This window comes from Sphaerodactylus townsendi, linkage group LG04 (genome assembly GCF_021028975.2).
Source record: "Sphaerodactylus townsendi isolate TG3544 linkage group LG04, MPM_Stown_v2.3, whole genome shotgun sequence".
In the NCBI taxonomy this organism is placed as follows: Eukaryota; Metazoa; Chordata; class Lepidosauria; order Squamata; family Sphaerodactylidae; genus Sphaerodactylus; species Sphaerodactylus townsendi.
In genome coordinates, this window is record NC_059428.1 from 150439100 (window position 1) to 150464042 (window position 24943).

General features: G+C 44.5%; 1 protein-coding gene across 6 annotated transcripts in view; it reads right to left on the reverse strand.

Annotated features, from left to right (window-relative positions):
- The window catches only part of SDK1 (sidekick cell adhesion molecule 1), a 536293-nt gene that overhangs the window by 283978 nt on the left and 227372 nt on the right, over window positions 1-24943 (reverse strand). For all 6 annotated transcript variants that reach the window (XM_048493601.1, XM_048493596.1, XM_048493599.1 and 3 more), the window contains one exon: window positions 22205-22338. In XM_048493601.1, the coding sequence (XP_048349558.1) occupies window positions 22205-22338 (134 nt within the window). The remainder of the gene's footprint in view (window positions 1-22204; window positions 22339-24943) is intronic.

Below are 24943 nucleotides of genomic sequence, written 5' to 3' on the forward strand. Positions count from 1 at the left end.
ATCTCAAAATAAATGTTCTTGATGGCAATGAAAACTTGTTAGCCTGAGACGGGCTGGCAACTCCGTTTTTTATGTAGGTTATCGTAAGGAAATTATCATGGACTTTCAGTGCGGAACCAGTTTTTTAAACATTGGTTTGAGCATGATTGCTCCAGAGAGAGGCTGGAGGGAAAATCATTATAAATGGTATCTCTGTTAAGAATCCAGACACATTTCGTAACCTCCATTGTCTTGCATAATTGCAATGCAAAGATAATATCGAACTCTGGCCAGTGGTTCACCCCACAGTGCCAGGAATGGCAGAGATCCCTTACGAAGGCATATGTTGTACACAAGTTATTTTTATCTTGCTATTAACAAAAGAATTTAAATGAACGTCTTCATTCAACATTGACAGAAATGGTACTTCAGCAGCTGCCTGAAATTGTTTTCCTTTCCCTTTTCCAGAAGGAGAATTCTCATTTTACGTACACTCTTCTAATTCAGTAATCAGGAAGGATAATTACACCCCCTTAAATTGTTTTCTCTTTCTTGCACAGTTTAGGGTCGTATCGATAGCAGACATTAAAAATTAGTCCACAGGCCGTCTGAAGTTTGCCGCTTGCTGATTAAAGCCCTAATTGAGTCAGAATGCTCCACAAATCAATCTCCGGGAATTACTCTGGGATCGCAACAGCAAACGTCGGAGAAACGTTTAATCAAATCTCCCCGCCATCTTGGCTGAGAAATAAGGGGTCGTAAATCTATCCCAGTAAAAATGCCTAAGAGCCATCTCCCAGAAAGGCAGTCACCCAGAGCAAGATATACCCATCCCCTCCCAAGGTCTGGGCCACTGGTGGATGAGCCTGTGCTGAGCCCCAGAGGTCATGCCGTGGGGTCAAGGGCTGGGGCCTGGGATGCACCTAGAATTATAATAGATCTCGTGACCACAGAGACCAATTTTCTTAAAGAAAATGGTCAGTGTGGAAGGTGGACTCTGTGTCATTATACTCCACTGAAGTTCCTCCCTTCCCCAAACCCACCAGGCTTTTCCTCCCCCTCCTAAAATCTTCAGGTATTTCCTAACCCTCTCAGTACGGACACAGACAGCAATGGCATGGAACCCACCAGAGGAAATGCTAGTCACCTCCCGTGCTGCTGATGGCTGGAAGGAAACCAAGATCCTCTGGTACTTCGACACCCTTCTCGTGGTGTGGTCCCAAGCAGCCACTTAAGAGGCTTGGCTGGAGAAGACGGCCTGGGATGTACGCTTTCTATTTTAGGATGGGTTTACTCATTTTCAGATGCAGCAGGAAGCAAACTTACAGTGCGTCCCTTTGCAGAGTGACTATGGAGGTCTAAGTCCATGGACATCTGGACCAGAGAAGTCTGATTTGGCATCAGACTGAAGTGACTGCGTATGAAAAAGGACCAAGGAAGGGAAATTATCTTATAGTACAGAGCAGGTGGCACGGCATGGGACAAACCTGGTACCAGCTCCTGCCCCAGAAATAAGATGGATGGCCGACAGCCAGAAAGGAGAAGCAGCTGGAGTCAGACTAATATCAAATCCCCCCCCCTTTGCCCCAAATGTTTGCTGGGTGACTTTGGGCCATTCTCTCTCATTCTCTCGTAGTGGCGTAGTGGTTAAGAGCAGGTGTACTATAATCTGGAGGAACCGGGTTTGATTCCCTGCTCTGCCGCCTGAGCTATGGAGGCTTATCTGGGAAATTCAGATTAGCCTGTACACTCCAACACATGCCAGCTGAGTGACCTTGGGCTTGTCACAGCTCTACGGAGCTCTCTCAGCCACACCTACCTCACAGGGTAGGGGGAGGGGAGGGGAGGGGAGGGGAGGGAAAGGAGTGTGTAAGCCCCTTTGAGTCTCCTACAGAAGAGAAAGGGGGATATAAATCCAACTCTTCTTCTTATGGTCCTCACAGGGTTGCCAACATGAGCCCAGAGTGGCAGATGGGGGAATGACATAAGTGTCTTAGGGTGTTTATTAAATAGGAAAATGGGGTAAACGTAAATCATCTCCCTTTGGCTAGTGGAAGTACCACCTTCCGCAAAGTGGTCCGAAAAGAGAATCTGGTTACTGACCTTACAACAGAAAAGCAAAGCAGGACTGAAAGAAAGAGAAATGGCTCTCTCCTAGCCCTTTGCATATTGGCTGCTTCCAAGAAAGCATAGAAGCCTCCCCGCTTCTCCAATGCAGATGCTTTCAAGTGCGCCCCATGCAATCCATTTTTTGAAACAACTCTCACCCTCCCCACACCTCCTCTAAGCCTCTGTACATCCAACTGCAACCCCACTGAAGCAATGAGAAAACAGTTGCTTCATCTGCAATGCTCATCTCCAAGGCAGATCCACATTTTGCAGTGGCAAAGTATCCCATTTCTCTCTCCTCGAGCGTTAATCAACTCTGCGTGTCTGCCTGGATTGTGAGCCGGGACTCCTTTTAAAAATCAGGATGTTAAGGCGCCCGTGGTGATCAAAGATGGAAAAAGAGGAAGAGAGAAGCCTTTTCACATTGTTGTTCTGAAGGGCTCATCAGACTGAGGCAAGTCCTTTCATATGCCTCAGTTTGCAGAGGTCAGAGTCTATATGGAACTACTTTAGTGCTCTCTCCTGTCCTCCCTTTCTCCAGCACAGATGATTAATTTTGGCTCACCTCATCTTCCCCCCTGAAAACGATAACACTCTTGTCAGTGTGGAAACCACTTAATCCACACCGTTGCTCCATTTCTCTAATGGAAAAGTCAGTCCTCCATCTGATGTTTCCAAAAAGTGCCAGACGTCACAAAACACACTGCCCTTATTGATAGATTGCACTGAATCATCCGCTTAACAGGGATCAATGGGGAACTGTGGCTGACACCTATAAAGGGCTACGGCTCAGCAGAAGATCCCGCTGCCAGCCAGAGATGCTTGGCCAACCTCATCCAATCCGGAACAGGAAATCCCTGCTGGACACTCCTAGGTCTCCAAAGAGGCTCAGAAACTAAACATTTCGGGAAATGTTGACAACATGGGGGGGAACTCATGACAGCCTATATGGATCTTTCTTCTTCCTAGTCATAGTTCTTCAGAACTCTTTCAGTCCTGCCTACCTCACGAGGTGTCTGTTGGGGGAGAGGAAGGGAAAGTAGCTTGTAAGCCACCTTGAGTCTTCTTATGGGAGAGAAAGGTAGGGTATCCAAACTACTACTACTACTACTACTCCTTCTCCTCTTCTTCTTCTTCTCCTCCTCCTCCTTCTTCTTCAATCATTCAGAGGAGCAATTAGGGTTGCCAGCTCCAGGCTGGGAAATCCCTGGAGATTTTGGGGTGCAGACTGAGGAGGAAGGGGCTTGGGGGAAGGGGGGACTTCAGTGGGGCATAATGCACCTTCAAAGCAGTCATTTTCTCCAGGTGAACTGATTTCTGGCACCTGGAGATTGGTTGTAACAACAGGAGATCTCTAGTCACCACCTGGAGATGGCAGCCCTCAGTTGTTACTGCAGCATTTCCCAAGCTATGGGATTCCTGACCTAAAAGGTGGGTTTTTAAGTGGGTTGCCATATCCAAATGGCTGGGAAGCACCAATGGGAGATTTCACTCCACTCAAAACTTCTACATTTGGCACTTTTCAGAATTTAAGCAGGCAGAGTTCGGAGTTAGTTTTTGGTTATGATGGTTGTGCTTGAAGATATCTGAGAGGATGGCACTGAACTTCTTACTCCCTCTCCCAAGGAGCCAGATGACTGAGGCCGTGATCTGAGACCAAGTCTTAAATAAGCTTTGAATCCTGCTCAGAGATGCATCTTACACCAGGCAGTGCAAATAAAAAGTGTGTTCGCGATACTTGTGCTTTCTGTGTTTTTCACGCAAAGTAAAATTGCCAGGCATTCCAATAATCAAGAAACAAAGTCCCCTTCTGTTGAAAGGAAACTAGGAAATATCTCAATCATTTTTTTCCAGTTAAGTCTGTCCATTACAGAAATTGTGCTGAGCCACTCCGGAGTTGAAAGAATAGTAGAATTCCTCTAGTACTTTGCCAAATTTACCTTGGCAGCTGTTAATAAATTGACTATCAGAAGCTTGATATTGGCTTGAACACTGACAGGAAAATAATGCAGTAAAACTAATACTGGATCAGGTGGTAGATGAACACCAGTAACAGTCTTGAAGAGGGGTGTGTGTGTGTGTGTGTGTGTGTGTGTGTGTGTGTGTCTGTGTCTGTGTCTGTGTCTGTGTGTGTGTGTGTGTGTGTGTGTGTGTGTGTGTGTGTGTGTGTGTGTGTGTGTGTGTGTGTAAGTAAATTAAGTGCTTTCTGGCACTCCTGCTAAAGATTACAGAGGTCCAGGTGTAAAGCAGAAATAATACTAATTTAAATATTCTGTACATCAGGCTAAGGGTGTTAAATGCAGCTAAACTAGAGAAATATTTTACTGCAGTCCAGATTTTTCTCATACCTGCCTGGCGTAATGAGGTCTGTCTATGCAGAAAGCTTTACTGGTATGTGGTGAATAATCAGTCATAAACGCACCCTATAAATCACACAACTTACACTGCAGGTTAATCCAACAGCATTGGTTAGGCAGTTATTAAAATATGACTGGCAAGTGTTCACATCACAAATATTACTAATCTAAATTGTAGCTCGCTTGGGATTAATATTTTGAAAATATCGCCCCATTAAAGATAACTGCTTATGACAAATCTAATATCTATAACAGATCCGTCTGGTACTTCCAGGCCCACTGATAGATTGCATCACGAAACAGGTGCAAAAGCGGCAGCACGAAATTGAAAATCACCAAAACTGCTTACCAGGTTATTAACACGAAATTGAAAGGAATTGCCAACCACATAACAGACTATCAAACATGATGCCTGTGACATTAAAAAAAAACTTACTTTCAGAAAATGCAATAAATGGGATTGTCATTAGAGTCGGCTAAAAAACTTCCCTTTTAAAAAGAACATCCCTGAGTACAAAGTTTTGACTGTGTGGGGTTTACAAGTAGTGAGATGTACTTCCTAGTGAAAATTTAGAACTAGAAAATCAAGGCATCATTGCTGTAAGTACTCCTCTATTCAACAGCCAAAGTGTTAACCACAATTTTAAGGAAGGGAAACAGGAGAGCGTCAGGGAAGGGAAATGAAATCCCTCGCACACAAGTGCATGTGGGTCTCCCGTTGGTCCTAAATAATTACTTGCAGGCTTAGCTACTTGTAGGTTCCATATTCTCTAACCTGAAGGTATGTATGCATCTATATTAAAGAAGAAGGAGAGTTTGGGTTTATACCCCACCTTTCTCTCCTGTAAGGAGACTCAAGGTGGCTTACAAGCTCCTTTCTCTTCCTCTCCCCACAACAGACACCTTGTGAGGCAGGTGGGGCTGAGAGAGTTCTGAACAAACTTTGACTAGCCCAAGATTACCCAGCAGGAATGTAGGAGTGCAGAAACACATCTGGTTCACCAGATAAGCCTCCGCCACTCAGGTGGAGGAGTGGAGAATCAAATCTGGTTCTCCAGATTAGAATCCACCTGCTCTTAACCATCATACCATGCTGGCAGAGCATATGTAGACTTCTAGAAAAACCCTGGCATGAGATATCCTCCCCTTACAGGTCCCATTAGAGGAGAATGGCCTTAGAAGATGTTGTTTGAGTATCTCCCTGAGGGTCCTCTCAAAAGGGTACAGCAGCCGCTGAGCTCATCCTTGGTACAGGAGAGCGGCAGGAATGCCTGTCTGTCAGCTTGCTTGCTATTCAGACCATAGTAGAGAATTGCACCAGCCTGTTGATTGTGGTTAAGAACATAAAAAAGAGCCTGCTGGATCAGACCAGAGTCCATCTAGTCCAGCATTCTGCTACTCGCAATGGCCCACCAGATGCCTTTGGGAGCTCACATGAAGGATGTGAAAGCAATTCTGCTGCTGCTGCTGCTGCTCCTGAGCACCTGGTCTGCTAAGGCAGTTGCCATCTCAGATCAAGGAGGGTCAAGATTGAGAGTCATAAATTGACTTGGGTGGGTGGGGAATATGCTTTGCAGTCGAGGCTGGCCATTGCAGAGTGGAGTGGAGGGAGACATCCCCCCCACTAGGGAGATAAGAAAATATTGGAACAGTAATCACAGCATGTGGATATGGGGAGCTACATACCCACTCACCCTGCTGTTTAAAGCATTTCTCTCCAAACCCTGATGACTTGTAAAACCAGAATTCAGGCACCACAAGGCAAGCCCTGAGAGGGGGCAGTGTTTCATTCCCCTCAGTTACTTAAAAATATACTATTTCTGACTGGAGAGTTTTCAAGGAATACGGAAAAATTGCTCAAATGGCAATTCTTGCTCCACTGTGCAAGTGAAACATTTAATTGGCTATCAAACGGGGACCCTTTTCTTCTTGCCTGCCTGAAATATGACAGAGCAGATCACCTGGCAAGGCTCAGATCTTTTAAAATTTCATCCCCGACGTGCGTACATGTTTCCCTCCAAACCCAGTAGAATATTTTCCAAAATATGCATAAACTAAATAATTCATCTCACGCAACAAAAATGTAACTAATTTTCAGCCTTGCCATTTTGGCTTGCACGGTTATGCTAGGCTTGGGATAATAAATAACGTTCTCTTTTCTTTTCTAAATATGTGCACATTCATAAATTACACTACTATCCTTTGCGTCACCCAAATAATTAAGCATCCGCTGCTTCTTCCATGGCAGACAGACTCTGTTTGAAATCGACATGGATAGATCAAAATAGCCCTGCCGCTTGGCCAGCCATGCATGTAACGTTGCTTAATGATAGGATATCAGCGACATCTCAGTCTAGAACAAAGATGTATAAATTGTCCAAAGACCCTTTCTCTCAAACTCAATTCTGAAGTGAGGAATTCAGTACACACCACAGGGTCCAAAAAGGTCTGTCAAATCCCATAATACTCCTCTGAATTACCCTATGAAGTGCAAATATCCCTTTCAATCATGAAGTATCTGATCTCATTCTTCTCGCGGAATCAAAGGCAGCTTCTCCTTTTTCTTCTTCTTGTCACTCACTCTATTAACTGAATTCCAACCCTTTATAAACCTAATATATTAAAACAGTGCTGACTGAACTATATACTTTAAAAATCCTATTGGACAGTGTATATCCCCAAAGTTATGTGTTACTACTCAGACACAGGCACATTTTTGAAGAATATTGTCCTCCAAAGAACTTCTTGTCTAGAAGTTCACAGTAAAATGGGGATACATTGAGCAACGTCCCAATAAATCAACGCTCGGATCACCCCAAGCCTGATTATGAGGGACTTGTGTTCATTGACTTCATTGGACCTGCAATGAGTCCCAAAAGCCCCCAACCCAATCTTTCAGCTAAATCAGTTTCGGCTAAACCCAATCAGTTTCAGCTAAATGTAAGGGTCTGTTACCCCAGTCAATAACAAGTCTCAAGAATAGTTCAAGAGTTTTCTTAGAGCTGTGTCAGCCCAACGGCCAGATAGCCGAAACTGGGGTTTGGCTCTCTGGCCCCTGGTATATACCTGAAGGTTACAGTTTGACTCAACCCAGTATCCCCCCACCCTCGCATTCCCATAATATCAGCATGTGAAAGGACAGCGAGAAAAAGACATTGTTTTTGGGACAGGCAGTTTACTCCCTTAAGAAGGCAGATAAGGAGAAACTGTTTAAGCACTATTGCTAGTTACTCACGAGCAAAAGAAAGAGGCCCCATGGCCCTGGGCACTGATAATAGCTGGGCCATCTGCATTGAGGCTGTGGACATGTGAACTGCCAGGCCAAGTATGGTGCAGGCCTGACATTACTTCATCTGCTGCACAGACACTTGGGTGGCCAACTGGACAACACAGGGAAGGGAACACCCTCCTTTTTTCTTACACTGATACCTTGCCTGGTTCACTCACTTTACACTGTATATAGTGGGAACTAGGTCACACAACATGTGCCGTCATGATATCCTTTTCATCTACCACTTGCATGAAGAGATGGATGCCAACTGAACTTTATGCACAGGTCAGTACAAGATGGAAAGGCAGACCTGGGTTCAAACTTCCACTCACCCCAGAAATTCAGTGGGTTCCTTTCCTTTCCCTCCCCCACAACAAACGCCCTGTGAGGTGAGTGGAGCTGAGAGAGCTCCGAAAAACTGTGACTAGGCCAGGGTTACCCAGCTGGCACGTGTTGGAATGCACAAGCTAATCTGGTTCACCAGAAAAGCCTCTACAGTTCAAGTGGCAGAGCGTGGAATCAAACCCGGTTCTCTAGATTAGAGTGTACCTGCTCTTAACCATGCTGGCATATAACAGACACATGAGAGTCTAAATGCTCCCTGGCTTCAACCTCTCCCAGTGCCTGTCTTTTTCCATAAGAGAAAGACTGCACTGTCTGTGTTTTTTTTTAATCTAGCCAGAAGAAAAAGGTTTAACAAGAACGCAATTTATTAACATTTATAAGTCAACTCCTTCGCTTCCACACATTAAAATTTTTAGATGAGGTTTGGCAAAACGAAAATTGTATGAGCATTTAAAAATTACTGTCTCAGCTCCTTGCATTTGTTCATTTAAAGGAAGAACGTCGCTTACATAAAACACTTCCCCCCCGGTAGTTTTGCAAAGTGCTTCTTTGTTAAGAAATAATGGGCCCGCAAAGCACAAGTAAGTGACATGTTCAGAAGAGACTGCCGAGTCTGCAAACCAAATGGCATTTTGCCTTATGATCATTAATTGTGGATAAACGAAGAAGGGGGGGGGGATCTTGTCCACATATTTCAGTGCCGTACCTTGAGGCGATGGCTAGGGTCAGAGCTGCAGGAGATTGGCTTGCATGAGTTCCATGAAACAAACAAAAACCCTGAGAGGTACAAATAATGCTCTGCAGCAACTCCCATTTTAATGATGCCTGAGTGGGAGAGCAACGTGGATCTTGTCTTTTCTTGCTAGTTCTGCCTTTACACAAAGATCCGTGCGACGTCAGGCACCTGGGGGCCTGCATTTGACAGCAAGGGCACTGATGAAACCTCCCCAAGGCCCCACTTCATTCCCTGCCGCTACACAAGCCAAAAAGCGCTTGCAAGAACATGACTAGCAGGGGCCAAATGGAACATTCAGAGCCGGGGCCACAGCAGGAAGGGCGAATTGAGAATTATGCCACAGATTAACATTGCCACAGACCTTAACTCACATAAAAACTCAGACTTTTATCCAAGGGGAATCCAACTGGGCCTGAGTTTGACACCTATGGCCTAGAGCAGGGGTAGGGAACCTGCGGCTCTCCAGATGTTCAGGAACTACAATTCCCATCAGCCTCTGTCAGCATGGTCAATTGGCCATGCTGGTAGGGGCTGATGGGAATTGTAGTTCCTGAACATCTGGAGAGCCGCAGGTTCCCTACCCCTGGCCTAGAGCAACCTAACCCTTAAAAAGGTTAAATTTCTCGAGGAAGTGGTAGAAAATGGTTCAAAAGCGGCCCTCTAGTGTTCAAGAGGACTGGGACAAAGTGCAAAGACACACAAAGAATCTGTAACCAGTGCCACCAGAGACTGGGGCAATCACAAGATACTGGGCTGAGAATCTGTAGCTATTTTCTGAAGGGATGCTCAGAAAACACAAAGGATCGCCACGGGTCCTTCTGAAGCACCCTCTGCCCCGGTTAAGAGGAGGAAAACTAAAACTGGCTCTTTGCTCTGGGAAGAAGCAAATGAAAGCCAGGAAACCAACAGTTGGTGCCAGGAATTGCAAACCCCCCACTTTGGGTTCGGGTTAGGCAACGGATTCTGTCTCAGGAGTCTACCTTCCAGTATGCCATCTGAGACTAGGTGACCATTAGACAAGGCATCAGGGGAAAGAATCACAACTGAGCCCCGCATCATCACTCTCTGTTTCAACCTACCAGGATCTACCATCCTGCTGTATGCCACATTCGGCAAGTGCAGGTTTCTGTCTCTGGTTGTGGTGGGTTTTCCGAGCTGTGTGGCTGTGGTCTGGTAGATCTCGTTCCTAACATTTCGCCTGCATCTGTGGCCGGCATCTTCAGAGACACAGTGTGTAACAGACTTCTCTCTATGATACACCTCTGAAGATGCCAGCCACAGATGCAGGCGAAATGTTAGGAACAAGCTCTACCAGACCACGGCCACACAGCCTGGAAAACCCACCAGAACCAATTGAATCTGGCTGTGAAAGCCTTCGACAATACATTTCTGTCTTCCATCTCAAAAATCAATCTCATATGAAGTGACTCTGGCATAATTTGCTAAGGGAAAATGCTTTAAATCCATTGTTTTATTCCCGCTCTGCTGGAATTAGCCCAAGAACTCGAACAAAAGATCTGCAGGAAATATGCAAAGCAAGTAAATTGGTGGAGCCCCCCCCCCCCCAATTTTCTTGTAGAAACGCCCACAGGATATGGGAATTGTCGAGAAACCCAAACATATACACTGAATTTTTTTTCCATTCAAACTAGTACAGAGGCACAGGAAATGAATTTGTGTTCAGAATGCTGTATTCTATATTCTCCTTATTGAGAAATCATAGTTGACAAACGATTTTAATGCAAGTCTAATTAAGCTGTCTCATAACAGGATCTTTAAATAATTCTAGTTTATATTTACTGCTTGGGTGGGCATGCAGCACTGAGAGAAACTGACAGTCCTTTATTATGGGCTATTTGTAGTTAAGTCATCTAACAACCCAAGGAAATGGTCACTGTGGGACATTACTATTCAGCTTTAATGAAATTTCTAGTCCAATAATAGAATAATACCCGGCATTATCTGGGAATTTTTAACCTTTAACTGTGGCGTTGCAACCGCTCAAGAAACTGCAGTAATTTTATTAAGAGCTTAACAGTGGTTGAACTTATATTTATAATCCTGGCTTCAATATCCACAAATGTCAATTTTCAGTGAAAATAAATGCTTTTAGACCTTGTTGCTAGCAGGAAGACGTCTGTTCCAGGGTATGCAGTCACCCCAAGAGCATTCCTAAGGGTAGAGCTTGGCTCTGTAATGAAGTTGGATAGGCTTAGAATCACAGAATCATAGAGTTGGAAGAGACCCATCAAACCCAACCCCTGCAATACAGGAACACACAATCAAAGCACTCCTGACAGATGGCCATTCAGCCTCTCTTTAAAAACCTCCAAAAAACTCCAAAAAAAACTCTACTACACTCCGAGGTAGTGCATCCCACTGTCCAACAGCCCTGACTGTCAGGAAGTTTTTCCTGATGTTTAGGTGGAATCTCTTTTCCTTCACCTTGAACCCACTACTCCTGGTCTCTGGAGCAGCAGAAAACAAGCTTGCTCCCTCACCAACATGGCATCCCTTCAAATATCTAAACATGGCTTCAACCGAGGGCTGCTTGCCAAGGGCTGCCTGTGTCCCCCCTCCCTTTAAATCCCACAAAAAATAGCTCATGCAGATACACTCTGCAGAGATCAGTTCAACTTGCTTTCCCACGATATTGGAGAGAAGTTACAGTCCCTCTTGAGATACATCCTACCGGTGCTCAGGAACAGGTGGGCTGAAAGGAAAGGAAGCCAGGAAGGACCAGACACAAAAGGAAATGGCCTCAGATTCTGAAGTAATGAGTGAGAGAGGAACCCCTCAGGGGCAGAAACAGATGTGAGGGCAGGAACGAATGACCTGGATTCTAGGATTCAGCCAGGCACGACAAAGGAAGGGATGAATGGTTTGCTTTGTTTTAACCAAGCCTACAGGCAAGGGGTTTGGATAAGGAGAGTTCCCAGGCTCTGATGCCAGAGGCAGTCAGGGTGAGACTGTGGCCCTTTCCACACAAACACGTTAAAACATTTTGAGGCAGGAAATAAAATATTTCCGAGGAGTTCTGCATTGATTCCCCCCCCCCAAAAAAAAGCATTTTATTTGCAGTCCCAAAACGTTGTCAATGAATTCCCTTTTTTAATGATTCTCTGGCTGAAATATGTTAAAAACAGCTTCGTTTGCTGTGAGGTCGCTTTTAAGTATTTTCTACATCTCTGTGCCTTCCCTGCACTTCCTCAATGGGGCCATTTTGTGAACTCACTCCTTACCTCCATGAGCCCCTTGCCCTGTTTTTGGAGCATTTCAGAGCGAGGGTTTTTTTTTGGGGGGGGGGTGATTTTTGTGGGCCTAATCGTCACAGCATTGACTACAGAAGATTTGGGAAATCACAGCATGAGGCTGCGAAGCATAGAAACTCCGATTTGTCAGTGCACTGGGGTGGGGTGGGGGACAGGGAAAAACTGAAAATGGTGGCCAGGAATCATTTCAAGTGTGAACAAAAATTGTGTGGGGGCACTTGGGCGGAAACAACCTGTTTTGGGATTGCAACCAGAATGTCGCCATGTCTCCCACAAGTTTCCCCCGAAGCTACAAAAAGTTTTGGGAGGCACGTCTAGTGTGCCAGTCTTCAAGATAAACAAATCAGCACAGTTTGCGCCAGACCATATTTCCCTGGATGGCGTGTGTAATTGATGCCTGCCACGTTTTTATATAATGATTGCAAGGAAAAATTCAATTTCCGATTTTCCTTGTTTGTGTCCTCTAAGAAGCCCTTATCACCACATATCAAACCCAGCGCCGCGACAGAGATAGGAAACAAATCACTGCAATGAATGTAATAGCAAAAGTGATTAGAGATAGAGAAAGATTAATTGTGTGCGCCAGATATAAATAAAAGGGTAGGAGACGTCCCAACGGGATTCCAAAAGTGCACTGCAAGCAAATATAGTGATATATATTCGGGCTGAATATAGGAATTGCATGAAGCTTATAAATTGTATTTGCAAATGTCAAAACTTAAGAAAGGCCATTTCACAAAACACAACAAAGCAAATTTTGATGCAGCAAAAAGTTTTTGGAGACTTCAAATGTAAGGGGCCTCTGTAAGTCCTTTTCGGAAAACACAAAAATAAGTGTCAGAAGCCTACCTACAGTGCCTCACGGAAGTGTGTGTTTGCTTGCAATGCTTCCAATATACCTGGTTGACACACTATGTGAACTATGAACGATGCCCATTTACCATACATGAACCGCTTCAGTAATGCACCAACTGACCTTCAAGGTTCCTGTTCATGTATATTAGAGGAGCACAAATATGATAAATACATGGGTTCTTCTTGTTCACAAAATGTGAATACCAGGAGAATTGTGGGTAATATGTGCCAATCAGTCAGTCAGTAGATTGATCAATCAAAAGTAACTTTACTGGCAGTAAAAAAGTATAAAATCATTTTACACCATAAAATTAATGAATTGGCATCACACTTGTCCTGTAAAAACTCTTTTGGAAGACGCAATTGCTAAAAATCCCACTACTTCCTCAGTAACCTCAGGATTATAATCAGCTAAAACAAATGCCATCCTTTGTTCCAGTCTTGTTGGGGCCTGCTTGCAGAAGGCGATAAATCAATTGAGGATGCAGTTGAGTATGCCCTGCACAGTGCAAGAGGCTCCGTATGGCAGTTTCAGGTTCTTTAAGTTGCTGCTGAGATGCATGATTGGAAGGGCCCTGAGAAATATGGATGTCATGCCCAGAAAGGACTACAGCATGGAGACATAGACTCATTCTGCACATGCAGAATATTGAACTTTCAAACTGCTTTCAGTGCTCTTTGAAGGTGTGCAGAATGGCAAAATCCACTTGCAAACAGTTGTGAAAGTGGTTTGAAAACGCATTATTTTGCGTGTGCAGAAGGGGCCATAGTCTTGACAGACTGAGCAAAGCCTTTTGCTGTTTGCCTCCACCGTGGAAAACTATGGAAATCCACAGACCATTAGAAAGGTCTCAGTAGAAGGATACATTAGCTTTCTCCTGTGTAGATCCCACAGTGATGCCTGACTGGGAGCCAGGGCTACCTGTGTCCCTGTATTATGGCCCAATTTCTTTGCTGCTGCTGTGCCAATTCTGACAGAGACACTGTGTCTCGCAGGTGTCATGTCCTCATACCAGTTCGAGGGGGCTGATGACACAGCATGTGATAGCATGTGACAGTTTGCTTGGTGTGAAACGGAGTCTCCCTCAGCCAAACATGACATGCTCGGCTGCTGCTGCACCAACTGACTCCCAGAACAGCCTCAGGGCACCAGATGATGCCGCCAACGAGTCTGGCAGTCATCAATGCTGGTAATGAATGCAAGCTCTTCCCTCCCAGGTGGCTACGAAACTTGACAACTGCCTAGTCAGCAGAACACAAACTGGCTGGGCTGTCCTGAAGACCAACCTGGTTGGAGGGTCAGGCGTTCAAGTTAGGATGGGACGCCTTTTGCTGCCAGACTTTATAAAGTCAGAAATTACGTTCGTGCAAAACAAGGATACATGCATCAATGGCCAAGTGTGGCTGGAACTCATCAAAACAAGATTCACAGGTGATAAATTACACATAGCTGACACTAAAGAAAGATGCCACAAATTTCAAGCTAATGTTTACAGAGGCTTGGACTTCTCTCCATTCAACTTCTTCAAACGTAGCATCCAATGAACAAAGCACCGGAGCCAAGAATCAGCTGGAAGATTTCAGCGGCAAGATAAATTTTTTAACATGGCAGCACACCAGGGCATTTCTGCCGATGCTATCCTTATGGATCTAACTCAGCTCCTAAACACATGTACAGCCCGTTTAAATTAGGTTCCAAGATGAGAAAAGAATATCGAATGATTGCCGGAGCATAAAGCGCACACTCGCTCCCCTGACAGGCGCCCCAGACAGAACAATCACCGCAGAATTTTTTTTTTCTGGGATTCTGGTTGACAGCAAGAAATTTTAAAGGTTATCAAGAAAGTGAGCAAAATGAAATGTCATTATTTCTGAGCGAGATTTTAAAATGGCATAACTCATAAAGCACTCTGATCGGGGGCCACATTGGATTCCCATCATACTTGTTGAGAAAACCAATAGTTTATGAAGTTCAGTTGCTGCCGAGAAATCCATTCCCGTCCCCCACCCACCGTTCTTAACCTCTGTTCCACATACTTTCTTTTTAGATAAAAAAAAATCTCACTGAAGCATTAATTTCATTTTAGCCCAACTGATCGGCTGAGCTTTGGCAAATGTAAACTCTCCCCCCATGGCATGGAATAAAAGCAATTTGACAAGTTTATAGATCCAGTACAAGTTTGACCACAGCAGAGCACTATTACCTGGAGAGTCTGCCGCATTCTTTTTCGTTTCCCCCTCCACACCTGAGCTGCCGCAACGCCGCATCAAAAATTCATGCAACAATATGTTCAAGACACCGTCATCTATATCTTCCACATCTGCTGACTCTGCCTCACCATTAAAATCTCAAAACAGATCTTTCTTTGCCCTTCATCCCCCCCTCCCCAATTTCAGCAAACTTTGATGGCAAACAGAAATTATGGTTTAGCAAGCCCTCCTTCCTGAGAAGAAGCTATCCTCTTTGACTCAATAATGCTTTATCTTCACAAGCATGTTGTTGGAAAGAGGGCAGCGTTGAAAAATGTCACAACTGAAAAGCAAACGTGGGCAGGGGAGGTACGGTGGAGCAGCACGTCAGGACTGATTCAGAAAAGGATGGTGTGAAGAAGAAGAAGAAGAAGAAGAAGAAGAAGAAGAAGAAGAAGAAGAAGAAGAAGAAGAAGAAGAAGAAGAAGAAGAAGAAGAAGAAGAAGAAGAAGAAGAAGAAGAAGAAGAAGAAGAAGAAGAAGAAGAAGAAGAAGAAGAAGAAGAAGAAGAAGAAGAAGAAGAAGAAGAAGAAGAAGAAGAAGAAGAAGAAGAAGAAGAAGAAGAAGAAGAAGAAGAAGAAGAAAAAGAAGAAGAAGAAGAAGAAGAAGAAGAAGAAGAAGAAGAAGAAGAAGAAGAAGAAGAAGAAGAAGAAGAAGAAGAAGAAGAAGAAGAAGAAGAAGAAGAAGAAGAAGAAGAAGAAGAAGAAGAAGAAGAAAAAAGTACTGTAACTAGCTCAAGGTCACCCAGCAAGAATGTAGGAGTGCAGAAACACATCTGATTCACCGGATAAGTCTCCACCACTCAGGTGGAAGAGTAGGGAATCAAACCCACATACACTGAGTCAATAGCTAAAAAGGAAGTTGATGACACACATAGTAATAATGTGATTTAAAAAAAAATAGATATGTGTTGTCATAGGAGGCAGACCCTTGCTGATGAAAAAGGATGCAAGCAAGGGGAGGGGGTCACTGGTGACTAGGAAACAGGCTGCTGCAAAGCCTAGATTTGCACGAAAAAAAGTAAAAGGTGGAATTAAATTATATCAAAAACTTTTGAAATGCTGAGATCTCACAGCCTCTCATAAAGTGGTCCCATGATTGAGGCCACCATTTTTGAGCTGCCTAGGCAACCAAAAGCAACTTCATCAAACCCCAGTGCTAAAGCGGAGGATGAGAAGGAACGGATTTCCCTTCCCCAGGAGATTCTGACTGTGGATCCTGGTCTGAACGAAGTAAACTAAAGATAGGGGAATGGACTTAATTCAAACAATCACATTAACCTACAGCTGAATCGTGGTTTTGTGCAATAGCTGATCTGAGCCACTGCAGATAATTCTAGTCTAACTAAATTTGATACAGTAGAACCCCACCTCTATTACTCGCCTCTTTCAGAGTTTGTACTGTGATTTAAGGCTAAGTGAATAACTAGACAAATTTGAGCATGGGGCTATTTAACACAATTGCTGCACCTTTAATGCCTGGGACAAAATGCCTTGCTATTCCAAGTGGAAACCAGCCAGGCCAACATGACATCCTTATATTTCAAATTAATTACACTATAACCAAGCCAAGAATTTAATTTTAGTCCTCGCACTACTTTAATCTTATCAACAGGACAATAGGTTCTTCCTCTACACTTGCAATGCTTGGGAGGGCGATTTATCTTCGTTAAATAATAATTGGCTTTATTATCTTTTGACTTTTCAGAACCGCTGGCTGGCAAGGTTTTTAAATATTTCATCAATCTTACTTTATATTTTTCAAAGCCCTCGTAGGCAGGGGGGAGGGGGGGGACGTCAATGCAGGCAACCAGCATTGTACCTTTTAACCGTACAAACTGGGCTCAAAAATATCTGACTGACTAGTACATCTCCTGAAGTGACATCACCACGATATTCCATAACTTGAACACAACAGTCCAGTAGAAAGCAGCTGATACAGTTCTGGGTGATTACTGCTGCAAAAGAAATCCAACTTGCCGCACGACGGGAGGAGGAAGCCCCTTGCAAGCCAGATGTGCCTTTTCAATTATGGACTCGAGCAACTTTCTTTCCGTCTTCCCTTGCAATATTTGTAAGTCAATCTATCTGTGTTGCATCAGCCATAGTGAAAAAAGGATTCATCAAAATAAAAGTATCTTTCTTTCGAGTTGTCTCCTGCTGGAATCCAATTATGTTTTGCTCGTGTGTATTGAGTTGATCTAACACCCTCCCTCCCCAATTTCTAATCTCAGGCACACACTGTTATTTTGTTTACTTAAGAACTGTATTAGCAAATTATACACAGTCGGGAAAATCAGCAATAGCAGAACACATGATAAACCAAGATGGACACAGAATGTTATTTGAAAACACAGAAATTCTGGACCACTCTGACAACCACTATGTCAGACTACACAGAGAGGCCACTGAAATCTCAAGCACATGGACAATTTCAACAGAAGGGAAGAAGAAATCATGAAAATGGACAAAATTTGGCTACCAGTACTGAAAAACACTAGAATCAAGACAATGGACACCACCCAGACACAGGAGGTCTCCAGGCAGGGAGCAATCAAATAGATTAAAATGCCAGGCAACTGCTCTGCAGATGCCCTCACTAATTGATTGTGCAACTTCATTGTTACTTACATATGCGAAAATGGGTGGATCCCACTCAACACATGCAAATCACACTTGCTAATTGCACCCTTTACACTTGTTAACCAATGCAAATGGTTCCTTCTCCCACCCTGGACGTTCCACAGGTATACACATTCCACTTGCTTTACTACCATCAGATCCTCTGAAGATGCCAGCCACAGATGCAGGCAAAACATCAGGAGAAAATGCTACTGGAACACAGTCATACCTGGAAACCCCACAACATAGTAATCATACACATTCAGCATTTCTGAAACATGAAGTTGTCAGGGCACTAAAGTATCACAGGTGTAACTGAGATCAAGATTCTAACCCATAGGTGTCAAACTCAGGCCCTGCTGGCATGGGCTGATAGGAATCGTAGTCCATGAACACCTGGAAGGCCTGAGTTTGACACCAATGGCTCTAACCTCCTGGCTGGCAAAATTATACTTTGGATCTCCATTCCTCCCAGTCCCTGCCCCCCCCCCACCCCCATTCTTTTCATCATTGTCAGACAGAAGTCCACCAGAATCCCAGCCTTCCTGGATCTCTTTTACAAACTCCATTTTTCTTGATATGTCCACGCCATTCTCACCCTATAGCACACTGTAAAACATTTTATTCACACGGCCACAGACAGACTATTCCCAAATGTTAATTAAGATCCGAAAATGAACTACAGAGTGCATTAGTGGTTATGTAATACAGACCATTAAAGCTTACGGTATAAATGAATGTCATTAAATTCTAAGTAGAGCTGTTTTTCCCGGGCTGCCAGAGAAAGGGTTATGCGGTACCTTTTTTTGTGTCAAGACTTTTCGAGCAAGTAAGTAAGGCTGTGGGAAGTGTAATTGCAAAGTGCATTTTACAAGGTGGGACAAAAAAAGCCTGTGGCAAAAGCTACATGTAAGTCTGGGCTTGGCTTCCATTATACAGAGCTCCTCAGAAAACAATGCAGCCCTCCTGAGAACACTGGCTGTTGTGTGCATTCTCCCAGAGTCTACACAGGTGAATGGTGGAACGGGAGAGCATTTCAGAATAGCTATCTTGGGAACTGCCATCGTAAGCTGTCAGGCAGGACTTAAGCAATACCAGGCCTTGGCAACAGACTACCAGGAACTTGCCTCGAGCGACTATTGTGGATGAGCATCCCGCTAAGTTTCAGCCTCTGTTGAATGCGGATGTTTGATGTGGAAGTGCTTGAACCAACGTCAACCTGCTCCCAGTCTTCCCCTAGAACAGGGGTCTGCAACCTGCGGCTATCCAGATGTTCATGGACTACAATTCCCATCAGCCCCTGCCAGCATGGCCTTGTTGGCAGGGGCTGATGGGAATTGTAGTCCATGAACATCTGGAGAGCCGCAGGTTGCAGACCCCTGCCCTAGAATCCAGTCAATGTTCAACACTCCACACCCGCCCCCCATCATTTAAGCGTTTGTCCTGAAATGGAAAAGCCAAGGACGTTCAAATGCCGACCAAACGTGCAGAGAAAATGTAGACCCCCACTGTATGAGATCTACATGGAGTTTCCATCTCTGTTCCTTGTCTCTTTGTGACCCAGCTTCTGTAAGTGAAAACAGGTCCTTCCTCGGAAGTTGACAAGCTGTGTCTTGCATAGTTTCACATGCAGAAGTCAGGCACAGGACAGGACATTATGTTCAAGAAGTATCCGTTAAATATTACATAACGCCTTTAAAAAATAGTATGAACCATATTTAGGAAGCCAGGTTTCTTTCCCCTTTAAAAAGAAGAAGAGTTGGATTAATATCCCCCCTTTCTCTCCTGTAGGAGGCACTCAAAGGGGCTTACAAACTCCTTTCCCTTCCCCCCCTCACAACAAACACCCTGTGAGGTAGGTGGGGCTTAGAGAGCTCAGAAGAACTGTGACCAGCCCAAGGTCACCCAGCTGGCTTGTGTTGGAGTGCACAAGCTAATCTGGTTCACCAGATAAGCCTCCACAGCTCAAGTGGCAGAGTGGGGAATCAAACCTGGTTCCTTCAGATTAGAGTGCACCTGCTCTTAACCACGCCACCATGCTCTGTGATGCACTTAACCTAATGAAACTGGCATAAAATGCCTACTTTCATTTGCAATCTGTGAAAACAAGAAGAGGAGTGGACCGTTTGCAGCACCATATGTTACAACTTAGACCAGTGGTGGCGAACCTTTGGCACTCCAGATGTTATGGACTACAATTCCCATCAGCTCCTACAATTGGCCATGCTGGCAGGGGCTGATGGGAATTGTAGTCCATAACATCTGGAGTGCCAAAGGTTCGCCATCACGGACTTAGACCATGCGGCGGGATGCCCATTATCTGAATCTTGGGCTCATTCCGCATGGGCCAAAAACAGAGGTGTGAAAACAGTGTGAAAATGGTGTAAAAGGGTTTAAAACGGTGTAAAAGTGTTCATACCATTTTCACGCCACTGTTTTTGGCCCATGCGAAATCAGCCTTGGTTTGTATAATAAAACCCTATGGTTACATCTCTTCAGTATATCTCTTCTGGCTCACAGCCCAGGTTGGCATAGGGTGGGGGGTGTCTTGCCAGATCAGACTGGAAGCAAGAGAGGCGTTGCCTCACCTCATGTTTGACACCCTGGATTAGATCATTTTCAAAATCATTACAATTTCAGACTGAAAAGCTAGTGTGTGAACCAACCATGCTAGCTCCCATAATCCAGACAGTGGTGCGATGCAAGCAGAGAACTTTTTTTAGAATTATGATTAAGGAGGCACAGCTAGATGCCTCAAGTAAGATGTGGTGAATGCCAGAGAAAGAAGCAAAAGAATGTAACAGTCACTGGACCATTATGACCAGATGCTAACTCCTCATCACTTTCAAATAAGGAGAGCAGCGAAGCCACCAAGAAGAAAGTGGCAAAGTGGCACGTGCCACGTAATTGCCCAGCAATAAAATGTTCTTAACAATTTAGAACCCGCTCCTCAATATCCCGTCTCCACTGGGGGCCATTAGGCTATCAACGCCAACAAGGAGAAAAGAAGTACATTCCTATTCAAAGATTGGTCACATTTAACTCAGACCTCTGCTTATGTGAATGTTTATATAGGACTCAGGTCGTCAGGATAATGACTGTATTTATGGCTGAGACCGAGAAAAATGCAAAGGAATGAGCCACCCACGCTCAGTGAGATTCTTCTTGGCATTTCTGAATAGTGGTTTCCCTAGCGCCCGTTACAGCATGAAATCATAGACTTCATCCCAAAATAGATGAGAAAAAGTGGGCGGAGGGAGCACTGCAAAATAAAACAGCGGTTCTTACATGTAGATGCAGGTCACTGAAGACAACGAATGACCATATCAAAGTTATGGAAACTGTAAGTAAAGGAGGGCCTCAGCAGATCATATCTGAGAGCCAGCGTGGTGTAGTGGTTAAGAACAGGTAGATTCTAATCTGGAGAACCGGCTTGATTCCTCACTCCTCCACCTGAGTGGTGGAGGTTTATCTGGTGAACCAGATGTGTTTATGTACTCCAACATTCCTGCTGGGCGACCTTGGGCTAGTCACAGTTCGTCAGAATTCTCTCAGCCCCACCTACTTCACAAGGTGTCTGTTGTGGAAAGGGGAATGGAAAGGAGCTTGTAAGCCACCTTGAGTCTCCTTACAGGAGAGAAAGGTGGGGTATAAACCCAAACTCTCCTTCTTCTTCTAACAGCTTGAGGGTCAGAAGGGCTTATATGAGGCGTCCCTGTTTATACTATCCTTGTGCATTTACATTGGACTCTTGTTGTAGACTCTTCCTTTGAGTTCTTGCTTGGGACCCTTGGTTATCTTTGCCTGTATCCAGTTCTCTGTTCTGATTAAAACAACTGAACCAGCTGATGCCTGCCTTCAACTCTGTTTAGATGGGGACAGGGCTATGACACGGCATAAATAAAAAACATCCATCCTTTCGTATTTCATGACAGCGTCCTTCTTAATCATTACGGGGTCTCCTCAACCAAATGTTAACCGTGACAGCCTTTCAGAGCACTGAGAGGGAAAGAGCACAGAACTCCTCCCAGAATTCTGATTTTAAAAGGCAGGAAACAGTCACTCAACAACGTGCCTCAGTGTGCAAGTGTGTGTGTGTTTTTTAAAAAGACCTGCATGGAAAGAAGCAAGTTAATATTGAGATAGATTCAAAATGTGACACACACCTTCAAAATGTGTCACACACCTGCAGTCTAAAGGGAAGCACCCCCATTCTACCGCTTCATTCTGCTGCAGGTATAGACCGAGCCTTTAGACCGAGCCTTTGAAATCGCCCTTTTGCAGCTGTGGATAAGAAGTATTCTTAAAGCTGTTTTGGTTGTTGGTACAGAAGGAGGGAGACTATCTTTCTGTGACACTGTGCAGGCAAACCCCATTTCAGTATCTAGTTGATGAAATTCTGGTACTTACTCGTCACACTCAGATAAATAAACGGGCTTGTCTTGTTCTCTCCATTTCTTTCGTTGACTGCCTGAACATAGTACGATCCTCCATCCGCCATCGACGTTGCAAGGATGACCAGCTGATTCTCTAGAGTGATGGCACTGTTTGGGAAGAAAAGGGACGGGCCTCAATTAGGGGGAAAAGAACCATTACAAAATCTTCACGGCCCTTCCAGTGGGCAGAGTTCACCCCAACCCAAATGACAGATGTTGAACTTCAAACACCATCCAAGATCCAGCTGTAAACCTTTGAAATTTTTGAAGTTGCTTTGCCTGATGAATTCAAAAGAAACACTTCTAGCATGTTCAACGGTAGCCAAGTCCCTTCATAGAGACTCAAATGCAATGAACTGTTTTTAAGCATGCCCAAGGAATCTGGGCATAATCTCTGCATTTGTTGAAAAAAATCATTAGATAGCTTTGCCAATACTCAGTGGTCAAGAGCCAATAATTTTGGCAGTGGTGGTGGGGCACTAAAATCACGTTTATTGACATTTAATTGTTTTTATCATTTTTACGGGCTTTATTTTAAGAAGAAAAAGAGTTGGATTTATATCCCCCCTTTCTCTCCTGTAAGGAGACTCAAAGGGGCTTACAAACTCCTTTCCCTCCTCCCCTCACATGCCAGCTGGGTGACCTTGGGCTAGTCACAGCTTTTCGGAGCTCTCTCAGCCCCACCCACCTCACAGGATGTTTGTTGTGAGGGGGGAAGGGCAAGGAGATTGTAAACCCCTTTGAGTCTCCTACAGGAGAGGAAGGGGGGATATAAATCCAAACTCCTCCTCCTCCTCCTTCTTCTTCTTAACAAACACCCTGTGGGGTAGGTGGTGCTGAGAGAGCTCAGAAGAACTGTGATTACCCCAAGGTCACCCAGCTGGCGTGTGTTGGGAGTGCTCAGGCTAATCTGAATTCCCCAGATAAGCCTGCACAGATCAGGCAACAGAGCGGGGAATCAAACCCAGTTCCTCCAGATTAGAGTACATCACCACTACGTCACTGAACATAAAGCACAAAGTCAGTGCTAACCAACAGCTTAACCCAAAACTAAAAGATAAGGGCAGGAGAATCTCGGCAGAGTAGTTATCTTTATGATCTGTGCTAATTGTCTCAGTTCCCTACATGCAGACTGGGTGCAAATGGCTAATTAACACGCTCAGATGAGCGGCCGTTGGGAGAGCAAAGCTCCTTCTAATTCTCAGCCATAAATTACACTGCCTCCCAATTCCATGGTGGCCTCATCCCAGAGGACTCGGCACGCAACCACAACCCCCCATTTCTGGAAACAACAGCTTCCATTAGTCTTTTGTTTACACTTGTCCATAGACAGTGTGACACATTTGTTTGGCTGTGGGTGTCCAGACATGGCCAAATGAATCCAGACCGTATGAGGAGAGGTGTCTACGCTGTTGTCCCAAGTATTCAAAACGCAGGGTGCCAAGACAAGGTTAGCACCTCGTTTATTGTCCTCTGGGAGGGCGATAGTCATTTAAGCTCCTGCCAGTTCTCAAAGAGACTACACTGCAAGTAACCCACTCCCCAGGTCTTTGCTGTGGCATCCAAAAATATGCCTTGCTGAAGTGACAGCAGATATGAACCCGCTTGCATGTTGAACAGCGTTGCAAAGGCCAGCCCCAGGTGGTGTCTCCATGTGATGAGATGAAAAAGTCTCAACTTCACCACACAAAAAATGCACACCTATGTACAGGGATAGTAAATCCCGGTGATTACCGTTGTTGCTACTTTACCCAATTAGCAGCAGGCATGTGTTTCCATACCAAAGGGTCCGAGACTGGAGCGGGGGGAGGAGACCTCTGGATGACTTCTATGTTCACAAGCTAGGGCCAGGGGGGGAAATAACTCTGCCAGTGGAAGGAGCTGGTGGTCAAAGGCGAAAAATGAAGAGCTGTGCCTGAAATTAAGCTGATAACTGATGAGAGCTATTTTTCGAACAAGATGCATCAGTTACATTAGAGCCACTCTAATTAGCTCTACTTTTAAGGGGTTGCATTATATATAGAAGACAGGAGAAAATAATTGGACTCTACAAATTTTTTTTTTCTGCTTTCTGGTGAATGTTTAAAAGTTGAATCTATTTCAGTGAAGCAGGACCACTCGCCTTCTCCCGCTCCTCCGGGAAAAGAAGCACAAAGTGTAAAGGGATAAAATAAAAACGAAGGAATTAGGGGATTTTTTTAAAAAAAGCCATAGAGGCAGTGGTGGGATTCAGCTGGTTCGCACCACTTTGGGAGAACCAGTTGTTAAAACGGTGCTCGCAAACATCCAGTTGTTAAATTATTTGAATCCCACCACTGCATAGAGGCTTGTAGAAAACTAGATTGACTATATTGTGTCTCAGCTAAAGATATTAGTATGGTCAGCTGAGATGCAGCAGTTTAAAATTGTATGCCCCCATGTTAGAATATAGTCCCGGATGAATATGAGAATTATCATTCACTAGCAGGAAAGCCCACTGTGCGAGCAGCCAGCCACTCTATGGCCCCTTCTGCACATGCAGAATAATGCACTTTCAATCCACTTCCACAATTGTTTGCAAGTGGACTTTGCTATTCCGCACAGTAAAATCCAACTGCAAAGTGGATTGAAAGTGGATTGAAAGTGCATTATTCTGCATGTGCAGAAGGGGCCTAGGAGACACAATCAGAAGTGCTACTGAATGACAGACCTCAGTCAGTTCTCTGGATTCCTT